The sequence below is a fragment of the Bidens hawaiensis genome, unplaced genomic scaffold (genome assembly GCF_021521415.1).
Source record: "Bidens hawaiensis isolate Kalapana, Puna unplaced genomic scaffold, B.hawaiensis_p1.1 tig00006068_1, whole genome shotgun sequence".
Classification (NCBI taxonomy): Eukaryota; Viridiplantae; Streptophyta; class Magnoliopsida; order Asterales; family Asteraceae; genus Bidens; species Bidens hawaiensis.
Window position 1 is genome coordinate 276,054 of NW_027491401.1, and position 16,491 is coordinate 292,544.

General features: G+C 34.3%; 1 protein-coding gene across 1 annotated transcript; it reads right to left on the reverse strand.

Annotated features, from left to right (window-relative positions):
- Positions 1 to 913: 913 nt before the first annotated feature.
- LOC143631380 (wax ester synthase/diacylglycerol acyltransferase 4-like) lies at positions 914 to 10,614 on the reverse strand. Its single transcript, XM_077100160.1, has 6 exons — positions 9,825 to 10,614; positions 3,112 to 3,184; positions 2,936 to 3,003; positions 1,974 to 2,189; positions 1,256 to 1,393; positions 914 to 1,159 (listed from the first exon to the last, which is right to left on the reverse strand). Exons 1-6 carry the CDS (start codon positions 10,587 to 10,589, stop codon positions 1,013 to 1,015), a joined length of 1,407 nt encoding a protein of 468 aa, XP_076956275.1. The 5' UTR covers positions 10,590 to 10,614; the 3' UTR covers positions 914 to 1,012.
- Positions 10,615 to 16,491: the final 5,877 nt, after the last annotated feature.

Genomic DNA, 16,491 nt, shown 5'->3' on the forward strand with positions numbered 1-16,491 from the left:
CTAAAAACCATACCCTATGCATCGGGTTCGGGTCGGGTATAGCACCGGGTATTCTAAAACCGGGTATTGAATACCCTATTATCGGGCATTGAAAAAACCCTATTTACGAGTTTTTTTCCGGTATTATTTTGGTATAGATTGGATTTTTAAAAGTTTACACTTTTTAGGGGTATTATTCGAGTATTTTTAAGGTATTTTTCGGGTATACATCCGGTATTTGAAATACCCGGTTTCGGGTATTGGAAAATCCCGGTTTCGGGTTCGGGTATTACCGGGTACAAATCGGGTTTTCGGGTATTACCGGGTACAAATCGGGTTCGGTTCAGGTTCGGGTTTTAGTGCCAAAATGCATACCCTATCCGTACCCTACGGGTAGGGTCGGGTACGGGTTCGAGTATAAAAAACCCGGGTATTAGAAAAGCCAGTTCCGGATATTTATTTCGGGTCCGGTTCCGAGTTCGGGTTTTTTATGCACCTCTACACCTATCTATAAAAATACACCATTAGCCCAATAACTTTTTCTTATGTGATTATGTTATAAAATTCATTTGTAAATGACATCTCTCTTATGTGATTATGTTATAAAATTCATTTGTAAATATATCAAACTTATGTAAATTTATAGTGTTTAAACCATGGTAGTAGCTTCAATTAACTAATGACTTTCGAAATAACATTAAATGGCCGAGAACGCGTTGTTAGACTAAAATTCGTCTCTTTTTTGTTTTCAATTTCAATGCGGCTATGCATTGATTATGGAACCATGTATAACCCTTTGACGGGTAAAGCGATATCATGATGTTGGTTCGATTAGGGTTTATAAAAGTACATTGGCATTTCATGTAAAGCACTAGATATATAAAAGCATTATCTATTTGTAATGCAACTTAACATAATGTGTTACATAATTATAATGTCATGTCTATAGGTATAAAAGTAATGAGAAAAATATCAAGACTTCTAGATTGGATCATTTTTGTGTATATTTCAAAGATATATGAATCGAAATTTCTCATGTTTTTATCGCATATTCTTTCATCTCAAGTAACGCATCTTCAAAAAATTTTGCTAACTTTTCAGGGTCAGGAATAAGATCTTTAGCAACCAGAATCTGCATATCGGCCTTTCCTGCATAACTCACCATATGCATCGTGATTGCCTGCATCCAAAATCAACACAAACCATTAAAACACACAAGTTGTTTACAAATGAACGATGGTAGTAGTGTTTGTATTTAGAGCATAGAAACTTGTACGTGTGGTAAACTTGATGATGTCGTTCTGATGTATGTGACCGGGATGCCTGCAACCGTGATCTCTTCTTTCGGCCCCACCACATTTGAAATCGTGAATGAAGTGTTACAAATTACTCTATAGTTAAGTATACTTGCAATCTACAAGTACCAGTTAATGACAATTACTTAAAACTCAACTTCATTAGCAAAAATGTAAAAATGATACTTTTAATCCATTTAATTTAGTAAACATAATCTATTTAAGTTGTAATTTGTAAAGGGTTAGTAAAATATAAATATTTGTTCTTCAACCAACATTTTGACAATTAGATATTATTTCAATATGTAAACTAATACAAAAAACAACAAACTCATCTAAAACATACAAAATCTTGTGGAGTCATATATTGACTCCTTGAGTTTATATGTTCTAATAACTATGTTATTAATCCTATTGTCGACGACGATTATAACTTTTAGTTTTTATTTTATTTTACAAATTTTACCCAAGTGAAAGTTAAACTTTTTAGTAATGTAAACTATACTGTATGCCGGTTTAAATTCCGCGATAAAAAATTATAATTCTATAAAATTGCTATTATATGATAATTTCTATTTCTAAAAATGTGATATCCTATAATATTATGTTAGTTTTATATTTACAAAAATAACATGTCAATTATAATATATACATTTTATAAAATAACTTTTTACTTGTCTAAAACTAATAATCTGTCACCTTTGCACCAAAGAATTTCATAACAAAGTACCCAAGCTGGTATGAAAGAAAAGCTTCCAATGACAACTTCTTCCTATCAATCATCTTTTTAGCTCTTTTCAAGTAGTGAAGTGGATCAGACTGATTTTTATGATAGTAGACAGGCAAGAGCATAATACCAAATTTATTTCCCCATCCTGCTTTCCCAGCATTTTTCTTCATCAATTCTTTTATATCCTGATACGTATATGCGTTAGCTAGTTTAACCGGATAAAACTCCAAACACGATAGCTTAGCATAAAGTTTTTCTTTTCATAGCGTAAAACTTTGTCCAAGCCGTTGAAACCGGCCAGCTAAATAAAGCGAAACCAAACTTGATTGAACCGGACATATGTAAGGACTGGTTATTGGTCCATGATATTGGAGTATATGATCAAATTAGGGTTAATGGGCTTATTAGGGCCCACGGGCCTCTAATATGATTATACGTTCCAATACATGATACAATAAATACAATAAAAAACCAGTTATTGATATAGTTTAGTCATATATATTCTTTTCCTTTATTATTATAGTTAGATTTGTTTAAGCGAAGAAATGGGTTGAATCACTATGCAAACGTTTTAGTTTTGTTCCCTTTGTGGCCGTACCGGTTCTAAGTTGCACCGAACTTGTACTATACGAAGCCATGTTAGGTTCTAGCATTTTCAAATATTCAGTTTAGGTCCGGCTTGGTTTTGGAATAGTTTTACAAGCAAAGACCAAAAATTAGAAATTCTTTAGATTTTGAGAACCAAAAAAAAAAAAAACTCACAAATAAGGTAACCACTCTAGACCTTTAGATATAAAAAAATGGTTCGGGTTAAAGTAATCACATGTGATTTTAAGAATGAGTCGGGTTTTAGTAATCACATTTGATTATAAAATTCGTTCTCTAAGTGTTATAAACTGAATTTAGGTTTACAATGTTTCATATATGCAACCTGAAGTCCTGGCGATGGTCTTAGATTAACAAGGGCGACACCCGTGATTTGAAGTCCCTCTTGAAGAGCTAGAAAGTAAACACAAGTAATTAACTTGATAAGCATAAGTATCGAGCTTGAAATTTGATGTTATACATTACAAGTTAATGATAAATGTGAAGAGACCGAATACATACATTCTGGTGATCTACTGTCCAAGTATTTTGATAGTCCTGATGATATTACGCCAAAAAGAACGTCATTTATCGTCTGCATCAAATAATCTATTATGAAGTCTATGCATATGACAATAAAAGTAGTCTATACATCCAATATGGATGTATAGACAATGTTACGTTTCCATCATGTTCTAAATCATTGTTTTGCCTATCACTGCATTTGCAGGACATATTTTATGCATATGAAACAATGTCTATTACAAGTAATGTCTCAGAATCGAACCAGACATCATACCGATTGTCTTAGGGTCGGATGGACCAGATTTAAGAAACATACAACATAGATATTCTAATAAGATATTTGCAATTTTGATGTGGATATACATTTTTAATTAATGCTGATTAGTATGAAATTGATCATCCCATATGTACTAGAAAATATAAAAATTTGTTTATGCAAAATACCTAATAATTTTTTTATGTAATTAGAATTATTGAATTATTAAAATGCCTTGAAAAAGACCATTCAATACTCATTTTAAATTTATTATACCCACAATGGGTGCAATGCCCAAGGTCCGAGTGATGTGATAGTGTAACGGACTTGGAGGAAACAAACCTCTTTGTCGGGAAGGTGAAGTCCAAGACTGAAGTCTGCTTATGTAGATGGGGGAACAAATAAAATGTTTAAAATCTGACGTGTCGTTACGACCATTTGTTATTGCTTGTGATGTTAGACATCTAAATTATAATTTCCGTGCATCTCTTATAATATCTAGTAACAAAAACTTCTTGCAATGCATAAATATGACTCATCTATTTGCATAGTTAGTTTTAATTTTAACTAGATTCATTTCATTTATATGATCATAGCCCAAAGTAGTATGTCAAGAGTGGCTAAAAGTTGACATTTTGTAACCATCACTGTTTATAGACAATTCCTTTAGTAATTTATTATGAACCAAATAATGCCACCCACCCACCCACCCACTTTCATGGACCAAGCAAAATAAAATGCCATCTTTGGTGGGTCCATGTACTTAGTTGTCAAGTTCTAGAGAATCACAGATTTTCAAACTTTAGGCACCATCCGGTTGGCTCTATAATTGCATATACAGTTGGGGGAAAAAACCGAAAAATCTAAATTGGAACGCCTAACTGAAACAATAAACGACGGTTCAGTTTTATGTTTTTGTAAAAACCGAACTAACGGTTCGGTTTGGTTTTGCATATAATATAAACCGAAAAAATTGAACCGAATCGAATTCCTAAATATTTGTTATTTTATATTTTGTATTAAGTAATTATTTATAAGAATTTAATAAACATATAACTTAAATACTTTTGGTAAAATGTTTAATAGTCTATTATTTTACGATTAACAAAATTATTTATACCTAAATTATTTATTTTTTGAAAACATTCTTTTGACCTATAATTTTCAAGATCAAATGGCAAAAACCGAAAAAACCGAAACCGAACGAGTTTCAAATACTCCAAAAACCAAAGTTTTGGTTTTCGGTTCGGTTTTAACCAAAAACCGCACCGAACCGCACCACGCACACCCCTAGATATCATGTGTCGGATAAGTATTTGTCTTTTAGAATTAAAAAAATTAAGTCGGTGATTAATAAAAATATAAGTCGCTAAAGAGAGTATTTTTAAAACTTCTTTACTTTGGGGAGATTGTTTATTCATTTGGCCGATCATACATAGACATGCACAAACCGGTTAACTGGTTATTCGAAAATCGGTTACTTTAATAACCGGTTATTGGTCAACAGTTAATTATCGGTTAGATCGTCAACTGGGTCGGTTAGTAACCGGTTTTTAAGCACAAAAACCCTAACCGGTATAACCGAATCGGTTAACCGGTAATTAACCGGGAAAAACCGGATTTAAAAAAATAATTTAAAACCAAAAGCTGGTTTCGGTTAACCGGTTATTAACCGATTCTAAGGCCAAAATGAAAAACCGGTTACTAAACGCCAGTATTTTCCGGCAGAAACCGGTAAGAGACGAACTGGGCCGGTTACTATCCGGTTAGAGAATTAGTTAAAAACCGGTTGGTGACCCCGGTTTGGATGTGCATCTCTAATCATACCGGCTACCGGATGTTATACTGATTCAATATTTATTTACTCATTAGTCATTTTCCTTCCAAAATCTTAGTTATCTCAGCCAACATTATATATGAAAACTTCGTATATTTGGTTGTAATCTTGTTATATATATTATTAAAATTTAAAATTATTTACGAAGTCACTCAAATTTAAAAAGTGTACTGATAAGACGACAACATGATCCGTTTTAAATGATCAAAACCCCTCAAAGTTAATGTTGTTCAAAAAGTTGAACCGAGCTGAAAACCTGAGCTCAATCTTGGCTAAGGTTTTTAACTAATCCACCTCAGTCTGGTTTCAACTCCATTTCATATAGCTTTAAACCAAACGATAATGGAGAGTTAAACGATAATGGAGAGTTAAACAGAAGGGGGTAGTAAAGGAGGATCATTTTCGGGCAAAAAGGGTCACTCTAGGTACAAAGGAAAGGAGGTTAAAGAAACTAGTGGGTTTTCTTTTGTTAATGGTTTGACAGATCTTATAGAGGTGGGAAAGGTTCTTGGATACAAAATGGAAGGTACTAAGGCGGATCTTAACAAATTAATCAGCAGGACTGGAGAACACAAGGTGGATCAATGAATATCTTAACTAATAATATATGTGGGGTGGGTAAGGCGATTAAAAGGAAGTGGGTGGCCAATCTTTGTTGAGCGGAGGGGGTAAATTTTTTAGGTCTCCAAGAAACGAGAATGACGTCTGTGGATTTATTTTATGTTCGGTCTATGTGGGGGAACTATTTTTTTGATTTTGTTACAGTGAATGCGCGGGGGAAATCAGGTGGAATTATTTCTATTTGGGATCCTTCGGTGTTAGTTAAATCAAAAATATTTTGTTTTGACAATGTGCTTATAGTGGAAGGGTTATGGGTTAAGTTAAAGGTCTCGGTTTATATGGTGAATGTCTACGCGCCTCAAGAAGAGAGTGAAAAACTTATTTTATGGGAGGTTATTTCTTCGTTCAAAAGGAATAATCCGGGTTTATATTTTATTTTTGGGGATTTTAATTCTTGTAGGTATCCGTCGGAGAGAATGGGGACCGTTTTCTCTAAAGTAAATGCTTCGAATTTTAACTCGTTTATTGATCGGATTGGTTTATTCGATATGCCTCTAGGTGGTTTTTAAATTTACTCGGGTTGGCTTCTCGGGTAAAAAGTTAAGTAAACTTGATAGAGTTTTAATTTCTGAAGAATTATTGGAGGTGATGTTGTCTTTGGCGGCAACGATTCTGCCTTCGGGTTGTTCGGATCATAGACCCATCATGATTCAAATGAAGGAGGTAACTTTGGTCGTATACCGTTTAAATTTTTTAATTCCTGGTTTGAATGGGAGGGGCTGGATAAGGTGGTGGAAGATGCTTGGAAGGAGGAGGTTGTTGGTAGATGTCTCGTTAAGGTTAAAAACAAACTGAAGTTACTCAAAGAAAGAATAAAAGGTTGGGTGAAAGTAAACAAAGAAAAATCTTCAAAAGATAAGGTGAGATTGGAATCTAAGTTGATTGATTGTGAACATAAGATTGAAACAGGCTTGATAGACGAAGGGGTATTTGAGGAGAGAAATGATTTGCTTCTTGAGTTGGAGAAGTTGAATCATCTTGAGAATAAAGAAATGGCGATTAAACTTAAATATAAATGGTCTCTGGAAGGTGATGAAAACTCAAAATTTTTTAATGCTTTGTTAAAAAAGAAGCGGAAACAAATGAACATTTCAGGAGTTAAAGATAAGGGAGAGTGGATTATAGATCCTCTTCAAGTGAAGCAGGTCTTTTTCGATTTTTACTCGAAGAGATTTAAACCTTTTGATGGGGTGGAGGTTGTTAGAAGAAGTAATAAATTAAAATTTTTATCACCGGATGATAATGATTTTTTAGTTTCTGAGGTCACTATGTTGGAAGTGAAATTGGCGGTTTGGGGTTGTGGTTCAGATAAGTCGCCGGGACCGGACGGTTTCTCGTTTGCTTTTATTAAAAAATTTTGGGACATTATGAAGGCGGATTTTTTTGAGGCGGTTCAACAATTTTTTTTGGAAGCTTCCTTTCCAAAAGGTTGTAACTCCGCTTTTGTTACATTGATTCCTAAGGTGCAAAGTCCGGTTCTTGTCAAAGATTTTCGTCCTATTAGCCTTATCGGAGCTGTTTATAAAGTGGTAGCTAAAATTCTGGCAAATCGAGTAAGTAAGGTCATTCCTTCAATTATTAGCCCGGAACAAACCGCTTTCATAAAAGGAAGGCAAATTTTAGATGGTTCGTTAATTATGAATGAAGTGGTTGAGTGGTTCAAAAAGCGGAATAAAAAATTGATGATATTCAAAATTGATTTCGAAAAAGCGTATGACTCTTTATCGTGGAATTTTTTGTTTAAGATGATGGAACACATGGGCTTTCAAATGAAACGGATTTCTTGGATTAAAGCGTGTTTGGGATCGGCTCGTATGTCAATTCTTGTTAATGGAAGCCCAACTTTGGAATTCGAGATGCATCGAGGTTTACGTCAAGGTGATCCTTTATCTCCGTTTCTTTTTTTAATAGCTATGGAAGGGTTACATGTGGCCATGGAGGATGCTATTGAAGCGGGTATTTTTAAAGGAGCTCGAATTGGTAGAAATGGAGGGCGGATATCTCATCTATTTTATGCTGACGACGCTATATGTCTGGGGGAATGGTCGGAGGCAAATATAAATGGTATTGTTCAGATCTTGAATTGTTTTTATTTGGCTTCAGGTTTAAAGTTAAATTTATTCAAATCTAATTTATATGGAGTGGGGGTCCTATATGAGGAGGTGGTTTTACGTGCTTCTTCGACATGTTGTCTTCCGGCTAAAATTCCTTTCACCTGTTTGGGTTTACCGGTTGGTTCGAGTATGAAAAGGGTTGAAGATTGGAAGGTTATCATAGATAAATTCAAAACTCGTCTTTCGGTTTGGAAGTCGAATTTATTATCTATTGGAGCTAGAGCTCTTTTAAACACTTCGGTCCTTGGAGCCTTGGGAATTTATTTCTTTTCCCTATTCGTTGTGCCTCCAAGTGTTTTGAAGGTTTTGGAAAGAATTCGGTATCGGTTCTTTTGGGGTTTTAAAAATGACGAAAGAAAAATTCATTGGGTGTCTTGGAAACAAGTGTTGGCCTCTAAAGAGAAAGGAGGTATCGAGATTGGTTCCTTGGAGGCATTTAACAAGGCTCTTTTACAAAAGTGGCGTTGGAGGTTTGTTTCAGATAGCAATTGTGTGTGGGTTAAGTTGATCAAAGCCATATATGGAGTTGAAATGAATCCTAACTATCGTGAAAATAGTGTGTTAGGGTCGGGTGTGTGGTCGTCTATGTGTAACTCATTTAATAAACTACACGATTTAGAAGTAATTCCTCTTTCGGCTGTTCAAAAAAAGATAGGAAATGGTCAAGAAACTAGATTTTGGTTAGACTGTTGGGGGACAAGTAGTACGTTGGCGGTCAAATATCCTCGCCTTTATGCGTTGGAAATGGACAAGCAATGTTTTGTTAATCAAAGGGCAGACGATGGTTTTTGGAATTGGAGAAGAGAGATTAGAGGGGGGAGAGAAAGTGAACAATTTGATAATTTGATGGTGGAGTTAGGACATGTAAGTTTAACGGATTTTCAAGATAGATGGATTTGGAGTTTTGGGGATATGACAGACTTCATGGTTAAGGGTGTAAGGAAGGTTATTGATGAATTTATTCTTCCTTCGTGGGCTCGAAAGACAATATGGTTCAAATTTCTTCCTAGAAAAGTTAATATTTGTGCTTGGAGGGTGTTACTTAAGAGACTTCCTATGAGAGTCAATCTGGTGAGTAAGGGTATAGACATTCCGAGTTCTTTATGTCCTATCTGTAATGATCATGAGGAGTCTATTGACCATGTTTTCGGTATGTGCTCGGTGGCTAATCGGATTTGGGGTCTTGTTGCTTCTTGGCTTGGCCTGCCGTTGTCTTCCTCTTTGGCTCCGATTGAGCTGATGTCTTGGTGGGACACTTTAAGAGTCCAAACTCATAAGAAAGATATGATCGGGATGATTATATTTGTCACTTGGTGGATTATTTGGAGATTCAGAAATGACTTGGTATTTGAGAAGAATCGGCATAACAAAGAAACGATATTTGATGAAATTTTAAATTTCTCGTTCTTATGGTATAGTAGCAGAAATCGTAAATGTAATATTTCTAGGATCAAGTGGCTTAAGAACCCTCTATTGTATTTGTAATGTTTTATGTTTTTTTGTTCTAGCTACTTGCTAGGACTGTTTTTATTTATTTTTATAAAATACCGCCTTTTCAAAAAAAAAAAACTTAAAAAGTTACGGTTAGTTTAAGAGGCTAATGAGCGAGTTATGGCTCGAGCTAAGCTTATTTACAAACCGAGTCAAAACCGAGATTTTTATTTGTGATACTCTTATCCACACATCAAGGTGGGACCTTTAATATAAAGTTTCCTTGTTCTATACCATTTGGTTACCCATAAAACAACGACATTTAACAACCAATCAAACCGTGACACGCCACCAAACTTAACGGTAGTTAGTTGTGTCACATACTGTCAAGCCATCAACGTTAGGTCAACGGAAAACTTAACGGAAAACATAACAGAAATTTAAAACTTACTGCGTTGGCAACTTTACTCTTAACCATTTTCATATCTTCGAGACTAAACTTGGACGTTACAAGCTTTCTCGGCCACAACTCCACCCCTTCGCCGCCTCGAACCGCCGTCTTTCGGTCTTTAACCCATAACCCTCTCATTATAAACTCCGTTACATATATTAAACTAAACCATATTATTTTCAGCACTTCGATAATATTATCCAAAGTTCCTAACTTTCTCCGTTTTCGTGTCGGTGACGTTTGTGTTTGTTCAATCGTAGGCGTTTGATCCGGATCGTTGAGTTTCCGACATAACGTCAACATCAACGACATGAGCGATATACCATCGCCCAACGCGTGGTGTATACGCAACACCACACATTTATGGGCGGTCAATACATGTACCTCCCATAAAGGTTTGTCAGTGGTCAACGGACATGATACTGTCAAATCAGCAATGTATCCGTTGACCACTTCCTCATCCCTGGTGGTGTCAGCATAGGTGTCTGTTGTGCATACACCAACAGGGTCTGGACGGACAATGACGTGGCGGTTGATGTCAACGTTGGCTTTCCGCCAGTGTTCACGGCCGTGTTTGTCCGTGACTAACAGGCTGGAAAACCTGGGGTGTTTGATCATGAGAGAATCGGAGATGACGGTTCGAGCGGCTTCTACATCGATGGACCGTTCGAGGCCGAGAACGCCGTTGATGATCTGGTCGGTTTCGGGTTGAACGAATAACCGGCCGGCCGGTGAAAGAGGTTGGTCGTCTTCAATGGTAGTCATTTGTGTTGAGTCAATGGTTAGAAGGTTGCATACGTTTTATTATATAGATAGTTTCTTATATATATATAACTCTTGTGCTTAAATAATAATAATATGTAACAAGTGTTTAATTATTTATGTAACGCCAGTCAATCTTGTTTACTAAGTGATACTTTTTTTTACTTTTAATATACTTAAAATATTAAAAATAAATAATTAATCACGTTTTATGATTTTTAAATTGAAGTCAACTTGGAAAAAGAATAATCAATAAATAGTAAGCAGGATTAATATTGTATATTTTATTAGGTTAATTCACTTAATTTTCTTTTTAACATTTATAGAAAAAAATTATAGGATTAGAACATTATATGGAAACTGATTTAGTGAAAAAACTAAAGATAATTTTAGTAATATACTTTCTTTTTTTTTTCGAATTGCATAAATTTAGTTTTATGAGTTAAATATTTTACTAAATTTATCAAGCCTTTGATTACTTTACTAATTTAGAGCACTAACATTGAAGTTAACATCTCCATCTTAAAATTTTGAATGGTCAAACTGGTTGCTTAGAAAGTTTCTTTCTAATCTTTCAATTAATTATTATTATTATTATTATTATTATTATTATGGTTTAGAGAGAGCCTTGATGAACAAAATCCCATTGCTAATGCTAGTTGCCTACAAAAATGGTGTTTGGTAGTCCTTTACAGGTTTCATAACGAACCAAATCATTTATGATCGAACTATATCAGTTTTAAAATCAGTATGAATGGTGATATAAATATGTGCTGATAACTTTTTTGACATATAACGATTTTCAGTTTTTTAGTTTCCTCTGAGGTTGCTATACCGATAATGCCAAGACCGTACTGTTACCATATTGAATCAAATCCGAATTTTTATTTTACTAGCAACAATAATTCTTGTAACAAACATATAACTGTATACCGGGAGTTAATTGGTACTTCAATAAAGTCTCTTAGCTTTCAAGTGATGTAATTTATAAAGGCATGTGAGTTTCGTGGTTCAAAATAAATAAGCATGCTTCATTTGTATTCAATTATAATCATCCTATATGTTTTTAAAAATGTGTATTTTAAGTGTATTAATCAGCCAATGACAACTACTCAGAGGTGGGAAGTTTACTATTCATGTATGGTTCTTACCCAGAAAGTTCCAAATTCGACTCTTGGCTCATGTGTACACTCTAAAATATGGGCAATATAACTGTAAGAGAGATTCGAACTTAAGTAAGATCGGTTGTATGCGGGTGAAGCCTTTCAAAGTCTCCTGACAACCAATTGCACTTGGTCGTTCAAAAAAGAAGTATATTAATCAATCATTATTCTTATTTTATTATTATTATTATTATTATTATTACTACTATATAAATCACCCACATATTTTAAGTGGATGTGTGTTTTTATGAATAAATTTGTTTGGTGCGGAACATTATAATAAATTCGTTAGGTGTTGTATAAAAGATGTTCAACTTTTTTTCACGTTAATATATTTTCTCTTTTTAGCATTTAAGAAAAACACATATATTTCGTTTTCATGATAAATGGTCTACTAAAACTTCATATATGGTTATTATTAATACAGGTAACCTTGTTATCCCGTATAATAAATGTATCAACAAGACAAATTAGGACATCATTGTTGATTTGTTTCCAACACGCCAATTGAACTTGTCAATATTAAAAAGACAAAACAGGACATATGATTGTTGGTTTCAAACTTCTAAATCATAACTACTTCCATCTAACGGTTGATGTTTAATTAGACTGTCCGTTGTGGTTGGCCCATACGGATAAATTGGGCCACGTCACGCGCGGACATCACAACGGGTAGGGAACGGGCAAGCGCGAGCTGGCTAGCGGCCATGATAGGCAATTAAGTGAATGGATAGGGGTGTGAATGGCTAGCGGGCCACAACAGACTCAAGCGTATGGTGGCGCGAAGGACAGGGGTGAAGGGTTAGGCCCAGTTATGTGACGCAATATGTTAGGATGAATCTTGGTGATGACTTCAATCACAACACATAGCCTTACATGAAGTAAGAGTCGAACTATCAAAATTTTTATGTGGCATATATGGAAAGCGGACACTCTTGAATTATCAATATATACAGTTTTTTTATAACCGATGTAACATGTAATAGACCCGGTGTTATATATTTTGTTACGAGCAAATTGGCCGGTAGGATAAGGACTGGCGATTAATAGGGAGTAATCGGATTGGAATTAATAAAGTTTTCAAATACACAACACACCAAATTATACATATTAATAATTTTGACTAATTATAACCAAATGGCGATTAATCTGTGACTAGCTAGTCAGTGAGATACCGACTAATGATTAGTTATTGCTATTTTAACCATGAATATACCATAGGGCTTGTAGCCCAATAGCATCAAGGTGAGGTGGAGTCTCTTCCCCCAAATAATGAGGGTTTAAGAGCCACATAATAGACAAAGATGGAGTAATAATTTGTCGTTAACAAATGTAATGTGAAGGAAAAGAATATTATGTTGAATGAGTATTAGACACGTTTTATTTTTGTCATCGTGAAATTTGATCTCTCGTTACTGAAAAGACAAATTTTTATCCAACACATCGATATCACTAAACCAAAAATCATTTACTCAATTTGAAAAAACCCATCACACATGCCAAAATTACTCAAAAGTGGCTTCATATCATATCCATCTTAAAGATTATAATTCTGATATCTGCGTTTACGTCCCTTAAAATTAAGAGGCCGTGTAGTCATGTAGGAACAATAAAACACCAGAGCGGGCGATTTCTCACAAAATTTTAAAGCATTTTCGAAATAGAAGCTATCACGTTTACGTGCCTAGGGCCTTCGGTAGATGCAAACATGAACCATACAAAGAATTGGCAACCACTCATAGACATATTAGGTTATGCGTAGTGGAGGGGCTACAAATGGGGGCGAATTGTGACACATGACGCCTAGTCAGCAAAGGGTGAGAATTTGTTTTTAGGGTGTAATGGTGTAGGGGCTACAAATTGGGCCAACAATATCTCTTTTATTATTTCCTTTTTATAATTAAACTAAACAAATAAAAATTATTTTATTTAAATAATTAAATAAAAATGCATTAAAATTAAGAAGAAATACAAAAAAAACATAACTAAAAAAAATACATAACTAAAAATATAAAAAATTCGCCATAACCCACGCCCACTATACATTGCCTTAATGACTAAATTGCTTTATTTCAGCGGGAAGTAATAATTATTAAGACGATATTAGCTCCATGATAGGTAATAGAGACACTAGCTAGAGGGTTTGAAGGCAAAAAGTTTTTTAGGAAATCACGGAGGTGAACAATAAGATATGTTGGATTTCGTGGTATAGAAAATTCTATGGTCTGTTTGTTCTGAGGTAATATAATGGACGAGGAAATGGAATTGATGAATATGAAATGATAAAGAAACGTGTTTGGAGGGGGGAGATGAATGATTTTGAGGTGTTTATAGAGAATACAATTTTGTATTAAATACCTTATAATGATCTATTTTATTCCGTCTATGATTTCTTATTTCTTTATTCTAAACACTACCTTAGTTCTAAAGGTAGGACTGGCTTTGGAAGGATGTACAAAACTATTCTACAAATCCTTTGGTTACTGTCATTATGATGTGGGCTATCTAGTACAAAACTGATTCATCTGTCTAGCCCTTCTAGTATTCACAATGTGGGCTATATCTTTTGGGCTATGAGTTATATTCAGCCCAATAGCTCATGAATTCGAATAAAACAAATTAATTATTTTAAACTAAGGAATATCTCATAAAATAGTAACCAACTTTTAAAAGTGTTCCAATTAAGTCACTCATGCATATTTTTCTCAAATCGAGTCACTAAATCTTCAAATCGAGTCTCACATATTTAACTGTATGAATTCGAATCTCATATGTCGAGTGATTTTCTCACAACATTTTAAACCACTAAACTCTCTGGCCATATTGCCTACACCATCATAACCTTGACCCCTAAGTTTTAACCCTTATCAAACTCAATTCATATCGAGCAAATAATTCATAAATGACAAGCTTAAAAGATAATGTCTAACGTGGGTGTTTTATGACATGAACAAGACCAAAAAATCGCTCTTTAATGCCTCGACTTGTTAACTAATTTGTGCAAATTAATTGCAAATGTTGTTACAAATTTTGTGAGAAGTCATTTGGTTATTCTCTAGAGCATTTTCTAACATAATTTTACCAATGAATTCATTTCGAATCAAAGATTGTAGATTGTTATACAACAGGATGAAACCGCCAACAGTCAATAAGCACGCATTAAGCAATAAGGTTTAAATATGTAATGAGACACCAACAAAGTATGTTATTTATAGGGTCGTTATATTCAAACACTACCCCCATGGTGTGTTAACAACTCTATACGGTTCGTATAGGGGATATACGAGTCGTATATGGGCTATACGAGTAGTAAAGCCCTCACATGACTAACTAATGTACGGATGCCAGTTTTTTAATCTATATGGGTCGTATAGTCCCTATACGAGTCGTATAGGTTTCAAACACCTGACACTCTCCAAAACAAAATGACAAAATTTTGCAAATATACAGCTTGTATAACCCTATACGAGCCGTATAGACACATATAACGTCCAAATAATTTATATGGTATGAAAATAACCTATGCCTATTTATATTGTTTTTTTGTGGATTTCAAGTGTTAACATTCTTTATACAAAGTCAAAACATTTTTTTTAACAAATTGCTCTTAAACAAACAATATTTTTATAGAATATTTATGTCAACTTGTTTAACAAATGATTAACTAATTTAGAAGATGCACTATTAATTTTCCTTAAATTAATTGAGAAGAATGGTGATGATATGATATTATGATACAAGAGTGTATATATTTGTTTTTTTGATGACACCTATCCTATGAATCCATGTTTTTAAGTAGTCACTAGCCTTGCAACATTCGAGTTTAGGTATCGAAACATCTTCGCGTCGAAAATGAGAATAGTTATGCACAGATGTAGACTACACATATTTCCCGAATAAGACAATTCATTTAAGACCCTGTAGATTGCGACTTCACTTTTGCTAGAGTTTCATGAAAGTCACTCCATGTCTCCATCTCACTACGAATTTTTGTGAAGACCGTCTAAGTCGCGACCCCTTCTACGACTAGCCTAAAACTACATGTAATTAACAAAATCATTTAGAAATAATTAACAAAATCATTTAGAAATAATCAGCTAAAGATAACAAAACAAATCCTCAATGATCTTCTAAGTAGTCATATAACATATTTGAGAAAAAGTACCAAGGTAAAAGACAAATAAAATCTAGCTTATTTGATATCTCACTAATTCTATCAAAATATGTTGTGTATGAAGTATGAAAACAAATATTTATTTACATAACAAAAAATTCTATACAATTCTCTCTTTTCATGACACAAAAACATCATATCAATATAAATTACAAGATCAAATAATGCACAAATTTTCTTACTAATTACAACCTTCAAAACTCTACCGTTAGGTTCATCACCTCTTTAAAAGCCATCATCATCTCCGCCGGACCGCCACCAAGCCTCCCGCCGCGTCCAACAACCAAAAAACCATATCACCCGCGTGTAGTGTCGATAATCGTCCACGATGCCCACCACTCTCTATTTGTTTCATAACCCCACTCCCAAGTTCCACAACCCGCAACCCTTACTCGAAATCACTACTCTAGCTAGGTGAGGTAGTGTACTCGCTCAACCAGAGCCGCCCCCGAGAAATGTTAAAACATTTTGGGTCAAAGAAGGTAAATAATTTAGGCCTTAAGTAAAAAGTTTTTTTTTATTGAGTTTAACAATTAAGTTTTTAAATAAGAAAGTTGGGTTATGTTTT